At 30.6% G+C, this 11,269-nt stretch overlaps 1 protein-coding gene across 1 annotated transcript; it reads right to left on the bottom strand.

Moving 5' to 3' along the window:
* Nucleotides 1-1,068: 1,068 nt before the first annotated feature.
* On the bottom strand, nucleotides 1,069-3,025 carry LOC116021821. Its single transcript, XM_031262305.1, has 4 exons — nucleotides 2,823-3,025; nucleotides 2,477-2,621; nucleotides 2,301-2,364; nucleotides 1,069-1,799 (listed from the first exon to the last, which is right to left on the bottom strand). Exons 2-4 carry the CDS (start codon nucleotides 2,584-2,586, stop codon nucleotides 1,497-1,499), a joined length of 477 nt encoding a protein of 158 aa, XP_031118165.1. The 5' UTR covers nucleotides 2,587-2,621; nucleotides 2,823-3,025; the 3' UTR covers nucleotides 1,069-1,496.
* Nucleotides 3,026-11,269: the final 8,244 nt, after the last annotated feature.

An 11,269-nucleotide genomic window follows, 5' to 3' on the forward strand; every position in this document is an offset into this window, starting at 1 on the left:
TCATAAAGCGACGTCGCATCCAAAGCCGATGCTATATCTGAATATCTGATCTTTTCAACCCTAATAAAAATTAAAAGAAACATACACAAGAAAGCAATAGCCATCCACAAATGCATACAAAATGGCAAAATGCCAAGAAAACAAACATAAGAAAACACGACACCCCCACGTATTCTCCAACGTTTCCCTATACATATAAAAATGCCAACTTTGCCGTGATCAATTTGGCCTCTTACCCAGTCTAATTAAATACCAAACAAATCAAACACCATCCACATACATAGTTCCCCCCTAGTCTTTCATTACATCACTATAGTAGAGACCATTCAATGAACCCTTGAACCCAGTCCTCGTATCGCGAGCGCGAACGGTGCTTTTTTATCATTCAGTTATAAGATATGGTAGACAAATAAAAAATTTCTGATCAAAATAGTGTTGTTAAGACCTGAGTTTATATCACTCGATCGATAAAAATTTAGACTAAAATAGTGTAGTTAAGACCTGGATTTGTATCACTAGGACACTAGGTTGACTACTTGGCTAAGTCTCTCAAGTCCCAACACTCTTGTACACAAATTAGAGTCCGGAGGATACCCTAACCAAAATGACTAAAAATACAAATTTGTAACCACAAGTTACGAGTTCAAATCGCAGCCTTCTTGGTTTAAGCTAATCAGCTATGGACAACCTAGATTGTTTTACCTCATTGTGATATTTTGCCAACTAAAGTCACAATGCGAGATTTACTTAAGACACACTTCTGGGTAGTAACTACGAGTTTCTTTTGTCACCCAAAATTTATTATTAAAAAAAAAAAAAGAAAAAAAAAGTCTGCTATACCACTAACTGGAGAATTAGAAGTGTTATCTCCCCATTCACACAAATTATTGTAGGGCATGGGTCCATGTTGAAAGGTTTGACAAAGAAACATTCAACATCAGTGGCTCATGAATCATGCCATACAAAATTTCATGATAACTTGTAGCAACAAAAACAGAAAAATCATGACATCCAAAATACTAATGATAACTTGTAGCAACAAAAACAGAAAAACTGTAAAAGGGAAAATGAGACAGCAAAATATATCTAAATGACCATCATCTCCTCTCCTTCAAATTACAATTACAATAAAGGGAAAGAAGAATGAGAAACCCTAAATGTTACAATTTGAAGGCTAAGGCAAATCCTAACTTACAATCCAAAGAGGGGATTGTCTTTGGACCTTTTTTCTACTCTTTGGTGATTATTGTTTTGGATCAACTTCCCTCAAATTCATCACCCCATTACATATAGATATATACACATTACATGATTGATTCATTAGGGGAAGACGAATCGCATATAAGGCAAATGACAAGACTAGAGTTTTCCGACTCTATATACACAGGTAACTGCTAAAAAAGAAATTGGTTTAGTAATTCTCACCCAAAAATCTACATTTCTCACTGATTTTGATTTATTGCCCTGTCCGCATCTCTTCATGGACATCTCCGATTCTAAGCTACAGCCGAAACCCTGCAGTTCCCATTGCAGTTGAAGCCTTCAATTCTCACCGGAGCTGGCTTGTGCCCAAACTTCATCCCGCACCCACCTCCATTCTTACGAGCAGAGGAGGGCGAGGAGGATGGCAGTGGTGGTGATGGTGAAGTTAACGTTGCAAGTGGTGGAACAAAATTTTCCTTGCTGAAATGGGCATCTTGAATCAGGGGATTTGATGCCCTGCTCGGTGGCGACCCAAAGAAAAATGGCGGTGACGAAGCCCCCTCACGAATATTGAGTTTTCCAGCACCAGAAGTCTCCTGTTTCATATAACAATCTATACATGTCAATTGAACCAACCACAACATAGTACCAACAGTCTATAATAAAGCCTCAAAACCTCAAATATACTAGCTGCTCTACGAAACAACAGTAAAACCTTAATTAAACTAACAATCAGTAGTATATAGCACAGAAAGATATTTGTGAAGTACCTATGCTATTTTCTTTTGTTAAAATCCAAAAGGTAACTACTAATAATTAAACAAAACAGAAAACAATAAGATTAATTGAAAACAGAACTGAAACCTCAACTAGAAGAGTCAGAAGCATATAATTCACTGTAATTTCCTACTAAGACCTAGAAAATGAAAGAAGAGAATAACAAAACCGAACAACACATAAGTCATAACATCTAAAGAACAAAAAAAAAAAAACTCCTTTTTACTTCCATGATGATAAGAACATAGCTTATATTTTTGCAAAAATTTATTGAGCAAAAGCAAGACAGAAATCATATGAACTATGGGGCAATAGAATACCCTGGCGAGTATAATGTCCAGAATCTCAGTCCCAGCATCTGAATCACAAGCCTTCATTTGTCCACTGATACAAGACACAAAGAAAACCAAATCCACCAAAAACGAAGATCAGAAAATGAACTCTCATCTTAAAAAAATAAATAAATAAATAAATTAAATTTAAAAAAAAAATTAACCTGAATTCCAGAAAACAGAAAGGTCTGATGGATTCATTAACTCTGCGAGGCTTGGGGCACACAACACCATTTGAGATTGAAGAGTATCCTCCTGAAGCCCTCATCATCATTTTCCCCTCTCTTGCCCTCGTCACTAATCCAATTCCTGCAAAAAAAAAACCACAAATCCTTTTTTTCAGATTCACAACCAAAAAAAAAAAGGAAAAAACCTATACGCAAAGATATATACAAATGCTAAACAGATTACAAGGCCGATTATACGGTGACAACACGAATTGAAACAAAAAGGGCATACGTATTATCGCAAAATAACAGGTTTCAGAGAGGAGAAAGAGAGTAGAGAGACCTTAGGGCTAGGAGTCAGAGAGAGAGGCGAAGAAGCAGGAGGAGAAATGGAAGAGAGATTTTAAGGGGACGGCGGAGAACACTGAAAATCGAGGGATTTGGGGACTATTCATATACGAGGAAGAAGAAGAAGAAGAAGAAGAAAAGGGGGATGCGTACAATCCAGGGATGAAAATCTGCATCAGCTTAGGTCACGTTTTGACCGGTAGAGATTTAGTGGCTCCTGGCTTGATTTAGGTTGAACAAATTTTGTCCAATTATCTTTTCATGTGTTTTCAACCTTAATTTTACACTTCATATAATATTTGTTAAGGCGCACATATAGTGCACGTCTTAATGAAAAGCTATTTTAAAAGATTTAAAAGACTAGTTAACTAATTGAAATGAAAGTGTTTTGTAAAATTAATTGTTGAATTACTTGATAAGTATAAAAAGACATAAAATGATAAAATTAAGATATTAGGGGCCTATTTACCAAAAGAAAATTATTTTCTATTTTCTGTTTTTCAAATTTTCAGTTTTCATTCTCTATTTTTCATTCTCTATTTAACACTTATTTTTTTAAATTTATTTTTTTAGATTAACATTATAAAATTAACAATAAATAAAAATATATCCGAACCAATAACCTATTAAGTTCACATAAAATTTACTTTAGATAATATTAATATTTTTTGAGCTAACATTTAAAATATGTTTGGATATATTTATTTGAATGACATGTATATAATATATAATTTTTATTTTGAACTCTGGTATAGTAAACATGTTTTTTGTTTTCTGTTTTCTAATTTTCTAAATTTCCAGAAAACTGGAGAAAATTTCCCGTTTGTAAAGAGGCCCCTAGAATTTTGATTAATGAAGGGTAGATGGTTTCATTTTTGTAAATTAATAAACATTAAAAAAAAGGATAAAAAATCAATAGCTTATTTTGAAACTTGGGATAGCATTTTAAAATAAGTTATTATTTTAAACTCCACATGTTTACTAACAAGAGTTTATAACTTTTTTGTAGTTTAAAATAAACTATAAATTCTAACAAACAGAGCCATATTATTTACTCTATACATTTTTTTTTTTGGATTGTTGGGAGGGGAGCCCCAAGAGAGCCTACTGCTCCTTACTTCAAGAGCTATATTATCTTTTAAAGCGTTTAGAGTTGTTTGGAAACCTAAAAAAATGTTGTCTAGAAAATAATTTTTAGAAAATAACTTATTTTCCGAAAAAAAATTCTAATGTTTAGCTGAAAATTCGAAAACTATATTTTTCTATTTGGTAGAAAGTAAAGAAATTGTATTTTTCTGTTTGGTTCATTTTTCCAAAAATAAATATAATAATAATAATAATAATAATAATAATAATAATAATAATAATAGGTGGTAGCGGTGGTGATGATAGTGTGTGGGATTGGCAATTTGGTAGCAGTAATAATAATTTGAAAACTAGTTTGTTGAGAAAAAAATTCAAAAAATAACTTTTGTAAGTCATTTTTCAAATTTTCAAAAAGACTCTTAATTCAAGAAATATTTTTACATCATGTGAGTCTTTGGAAAATAACAATTTAATAACTTTTTGAGTACTACTGACTCTGTTACAATGTAGTATCTGTTCATAGCTACTTTCTTAACCTACTGAAACACAAAGAGTCAACAGTTGCCTCCACTGAGGCTCGAACCCAATCCCATCATCCATGTGGGAATGTAAATAAAATTTAAAAATAAAAAATAAAAACTAGATCAAAGAACTAAAATAAATTGTTGATAACAACTTATTGATCATAATCAATATAAAAAAAAAAAAAACGTTGAATATTTTGATTGTGAAACTTAAATTTACCTTTCAAACATGCTGCTCTCTCTTCTAAAATGAAGAGTGGTTCATGCAATCTTTGGCGCCAAATAAGTTCATCACCAATTTAGTAGTTCTTGCAATAGCTGACACCAAGTTCATCACCAATTTAGTAGTTCTTGCAATCTTTGACATCAAGGGTCCTACAACTCAAATACTAGACATCAAACCCATTGACATCCATTTCCACTTGAAATAGTGTATATACCCAAAACATCTTTTCTAGCAGCACACAAAGTAATTGTAACGAAAGAAAATTAGAGAAAAAAAAACTTACAAAATAAATTAGACATACCGTGAAAATTAGTAAATTGATTGGCATCAGTCTAGGAACTTCTACTCCCTTCGTCCCGAATTGGTTGTCTCATTTGTTTTTGCACGCTTTTTAAGAAACTAAAGTAGATGTACTGTGCTTTCCAATTATGCCATCACTTTTTCACTTTTGGAAATAAAAGCAGTAAAGAAAGCAAAAGTCATAAGGGTAAATTGGGGAAAGTAGAATGATGGTGATGTTCAATTTTGGAAAGATGACAACATTTTGGGACAAAGTAAAAAAAAAAAGAAAGTAAGATAGGTAAAATGGGACAGATGAAGTATTATTTATGCTGTCAAATGCCAACCATCGCCGCTCTCTTGCTTATCCATCCCACCCTATACCGGCCATGTATCCACAACCGATGTACATGGCGGCCCCAACCGCACCGGATGTGGTGCTTGCAAGGGGGCTCGGGGGAAGGGAACTCGAGCTTCGTCGAGGGCAATTAGAGCGCAAAGCGCCTGCAAGTCATCCTAAGCATTCTCCCCAACCTCGTCGGCTAGTGCAGACCTGGTTGGGTCTGGGAGAGGGATCTGAGGCGAATTCCAGCCTAAGAAGAAGGGCTTTTGATTGTATCTAGCTGCTAGTGCGAGAACGATTGGGAGTGTTGGCAGAGGAGCGAATGTCTGTGGATCGTGCGATTGAAAGTCGACGAGGAGACTCTGATGAGAGTAGTGCGTTGAATCAAAACGGAATTTGCACATAAGAAGAGAATGAAAGTGTTGTGGGATTGTGGGTCTTAGGGTTTTTAATTTTTTATATTATTGCTTAATTTTTAAAATTCTAGCTATTTTACATCTAATTTGACAAACTTTTGTTGTTTGACTTGGTCAAACAACTAAAATTGATGTTTGGTAACTAAGCTTATTGGTCAGATCAACCATTTTTCAAAATGCTAATCTAGGCAGGGTTTTGTATAACTTATTGCATTTAACATTTAAAAATCAAAATTACCTCTGAATCTTTTCTTCATCTGGCGTACAAATCTCTCTTCACAAATTTTTACAGCAAATTGAAGAAATCGAAAAAACAACACAAGTTAAGTCTTCATCCTCACACTACCATGACTAAAAATTCAACAAAATAACCGCTAACCTTTAGTTCTTGCCATCATTCATTTCCAAATTTCCCCGCCAATTCAAGGCCATCCACGCCATCAATTTTTGTGTTGATTTTGCTAAAAACCACGCTATGGATATGAATTGAAGCTACACTTGGTCTCCAAAGTCCTTTGCATTTTCATCATGCTGGTGTTGATTTTCACCATTGCCGTTGTTGGTGTTTATTTTCGTCGTTCTCTACTTCTCCTGGTGCGGCGCTAGGCTTTTGGAAAGAAAAGAATAATGAATTAGGGTTGATTTGATTTACTTAAATGGCTTTAATTTGGATCAATAGCTACATATTTTTATAATTACAACTTAACCCTAAACTTCTAATAATAATAATAATATTATTATTATTATTATTATTATTATTATTATTATTGTTATTATTATTATTATTATTATATTAGATTAGATTATGTGACTTGTGAAAATTCCACAACTTTTGTAATTATTAGGTATACTAGTTTTTTACGTGCATTGCGCGAATGAGATAATGCCCAATGTTTATTATTAAATATAAGTATTTTAAAGTATATCAATGCAAGATTATATAGGAGATGTTCATGCATATGTAATTGAATGTTGAATTTATTTATTTAAACCGGTAATTCAAAATTTATGAATGCAAAATAATATATGAGAGATTGATTATAATTGTCACTCAAATAAATGTTTATAATTTTGTAAAAATGCTAATCTAAATAATCAGTCTAAAAATGCTTGTATAGTATAAATAAATACTACTTTTTCGTTTGAATTTCTCTATGCCTTTTTAATTCGTTTTCGGGTAGCATTGTCATTGTCTTTATCTTTAATACTTATTTAAAAAAAAATTATTTATTGGTATTTGGTAATGTGTCATGTGTAATTGAGTTATTGTAGTAGTATAGAGGGTAGCGTCATGCAATGAGATTATGTAGAAAGTTGTGGATTTGTCTCGTTGTGTTTGTATATATGACTAAGATTTTAGTTGTACTATAAACTTTTAATCTTGAAAGCGCCTATTGATATTTGAAAGTGGTAATTTTTTTCCTACATGTTTTATGTGCTGTGAGATGAGTGTCGTACATTCTCATGTGAAAGTGTTGAACAAAATATTAATATTTATTATATTTGTAGAATGTTAATGAGTAGTACATTTTGTTCTAGTTTCATAACTTGTTTACTTGATAGTAATAACAATAACTTTGCAGGTAGTCCGAATATTGATGCTACAATATGTCCAGTTTCATCAACAATTTCTACATTCATTTTGCACATGTTTTTGAAGTTCATATTTTTTAAATTAGTATGATTGAGCGTAGTACTTGATTTTGTGTGTGTGTGTGTTTTTTTTTTTTTTTTTGTTGATTTGATATTAATCTTGGAGTACTCACTGTTGCCTTTTCATCATAATGCATGCAGTTAAATAGTTTGTCACTTTGTGCATAAACATTTTTAAACAGTGGTTACATCCTATATACTAATTATTTTTGTTGTCAAGATCGATGTTGGTTTTGTCTTTAATCCAAACAGGCTGATTGTAGAAATTGAAATGAATTGTAAATTTACATTAGTTCTAATATATTTAAAGAGTGCACAATAAGTATTTTACATACAAGATTAATGAATGCTGCAACAATAGCTATTTTTCAAAATTTTCTTTTTCTGAATTTGAAAGATTGATTCCAACAATGTTGTAGTTTCAACATTTTTTCAATGCATCAAGTATGTCACGATGTTCTATTGCCCTACATTAACATTTTTAATAATGAGTTTTAAATCAATTTATTGGGTTATTTGAATGTCTTCTTTGTCAACAAATCCCTCCCTAAGTAGTTAATATGATTGGCTTCAAACTATTTTTTTTTTAATTTTTTCCATGTTATTAACGTAATACTTGGTAAATAAATATATAACATTATTTTTTAGTATAACTTTGATATTTAATTACAAGATAGTGTAAAAAAACAATGAACAATGTATTGAATATAATTAATTTTGAAGGTAATGAATCTTTGTATTGTAGAAAATATAGACAATATAACTGATGAAATTATATCTCTTTTTAAATTTTTTGATAGTGAATATTGTTTTTTGAATAAAGGCATTGTAGACATCGAATTATAAATTAAAGAAATACATATGTATTTTTTTTTGTAACTACTAATTTATTTAATTTAATAAGAGTAATAGAGTGTGATACTTACTTTTGAATAATAATTAATATACTCTAACATATACGTAGTATATGTTCAATAATTTGCCAACTTTGATTATGATAGGGTTCGAACCTAAGACCTTACTTATAAAAATTAATGGTTAAGTTAAAAGTTAACGGAAAAGATAATATTTAACGGAAAATTTAATGGATAATCATATAATTAAGGATAAATTAGGAAATCTCAAGGAAAAATATAAATTTAAACAATTTGAACCATCCATTTGATTTAATAATTTGACCGCTATTTTTTCTACCCATTATAGGCTTAACTTTCTTGGCTCTTATTAGTGTGTGTGTGTGTGTGTGTATATATATATTGATTAATTTTATTATGAATTATTTAGATGAATAAACTCAAGATAATATGATTTTATTACAAAATGTTTGAATACATGAAACATAGTTATATTTGATAAAGCCTTGCAATTTAAAAGTTTTCACTTTTCACATTGTCATACATTTGAGATTCAATATAAAAGTCACAAATTAATTTCTATTCCTTTATAAAACAACAAAAAAATAAGTAAATAAACAATATATATCTTCATCTACAAATCTAATAAGAGCCAATAAAATTAGGCTCCTTACGTGAACATAAAAATATTGGTGTAATTGTTTGTTGAAATTAATAGTTCATATTATTTTTATTTTAGGCACTAAAATTGTAGTGAAGCACACCGGGAGACTAATCAAATCAAGAATTTATTTATGGTAGAAGTGGCAACAAGATGAAGCATGGATCACGCCAATTAATAGAGTTTTGTGTTGCAAAAACTATGCTTGGGTACTATCCAGTGAGGGTGTTTCCCTCTAAAACAATTATTGCACCAACTAATTCAACATTTATGCCACATGTCATAGTTATACATTTTTGAAATATTTACTTTTATGAAAATTTTGATAATCTTGCATTGATATATGTCATGATACCAAATAATACTTTGATAAATTCTGAAACATTTATTTAAAAATACACAATGGATATTGGACTATTTGCACAATGCGCGTATGGTAAGTAATATATATATATATATATATATATATATATATATATATATATATATATATATATATATATATGCAGCCATGTATGGGAGTGTCTTTAGTAGTGTTGAATGCCAACGCTCAACAACCCACAATTTTTAATAGATTCATATATAAGTCAAAAATCAAGGTATATATGTAATATAACACCCCAAAACGGCTACATTCAATGCATTGTTAGAGTCATCGATATGGGTGACAAGGTACTTATGACACTGCTTAAAACAAGGGTTCGCAAAAATATAATTCCCGAAATTAATGAAAAGTCATAGATAATTTCAAGAAGGTTTGAGCGTTTTGACGAAATTAGTTGAAATTCCTAACATCTACATTAAATGTTTGAAAAATGATGTTTTTATCCCAAAATTATATTGAAACAATGAACTCAGTTGTCTAATTATTATACGTTTCTCCACTTTTAATTTGTTAGTTGTTAGGGTAGTGGTGGTAGATTTAAGTGTTAGTTGTTAGGTAGATGGTGGATTTAACTCATTGGAATTGCCATAATCTCCATCAGAATCAGGAGAATTAACATGGGGATATTAATTTGAAGAAATCATGTCTATTTTCTCTTTTTCCCTCCCAGGCCATTATCCTTGTTATACACTCTGGATGGGCAGTAAAAATAACTACATAATTTTGTGCCAAATCTCCAATTATGAACCCTAAAGGTGTGTTTGGTTCATGACAATCATGGATTTACATATTAGGAATGACATAGTATTTGGTTGATAATTTTTTAAAACACAACTATGAGTTTTGGTTATCCTTTCAGTTAAAAATTTCATTCCCTAATTAAAAAGGGATAACATTCGATCTTATTGGTAATCTAATTTTTAAGTTTGAATTAGTACTTTAAGGGTGTGTTTGGTTCGCATATGGGAATCAGAATCGGAATGAGAATCAAACACTTGTTATTTTGTTAATGGTAATGGATTTTGGTAAAAATATTTTGCATGTTTGGTAGTAGGGTGGAATTGAAATGATTAGTACATGTTTAGTTATGTATGACCTTATAATGGGAATAAAGGTTTTAAAAATACAAAAATTAAAAATGAAGACAATTAATCCTAATATAATAACATCCAAAGCACCAATATGAACAAAAAAATCAAAACAAAAATCTAAAATCACTAATCCAAACTTAAAAATCAAATTATCAATAAGATGGAATAATACACGTTTTTAATTAGGGAATGAGATCGATTTTTAATTGAAGAGGTAATCAAATCTCATAGTTGTGTTTTAAAAAGTTGTCAACCAAACACTAACTATGATTTGGATTCCCATTATTGATGTGGAAAGCCATGAACCAAACACACCCTTAGATTTTTATTTTGATTTTTTTTTGTAAATATTATCTTGATGCTTTGGATGTCATTATATAAGATCAATTGCCTTGAATTTTTTTTAAAAAATATTTATTGCCATTATAGGTCATACACAACCAAACATCAATATTCGTAATCATTTCGATTTCTTCCAACTACCAAACATGCAAAATACTTTTACCAAAACATATTACCACTACCAAGTATTTGATTTCCATTCCGATTTCAATTCTCATGTGCGAACCAAACACACTCTAAATTCATCAAATCCAGTAGAGCTAGCCTATAATAGTATACACATATATAGACTAACTTGACTCAAATTAAATCTAAAGTAGGCAATAACGATATAATGTGTAGCAAGAGGGTACTTGGGTTGTATATAGTACTCCAGCCTACAAGTTTTTTAACTTGATTTTTAAATGTGTTCATACTCTGTTTGTCGGACGTGTGTAATGTAAATGCTTAGGTGAATTATAAATTATATTAAAAATAAATATAATTATAATATATTAATTTGAAATATTATTTAAATTAAAATAAAATTAATAAATAATAAATAAACTAAAAAATGAATGAAATGATGGTGACTCAACAAAT

Source organism: Ipomoea triloba, chromosome 6 (assembly GCF_003576645.1).
Source record: "Ipomoea triloba cultivar NCNSP0323 chromosome 6, ASM357664v1".
Lineage (NCBI taxonomy): Eukaryota > Viridiplantae > Streptophyta > Magnoliopsida > Solanales > Convolvulaceae > Ipomoea > Ipomoea triloba.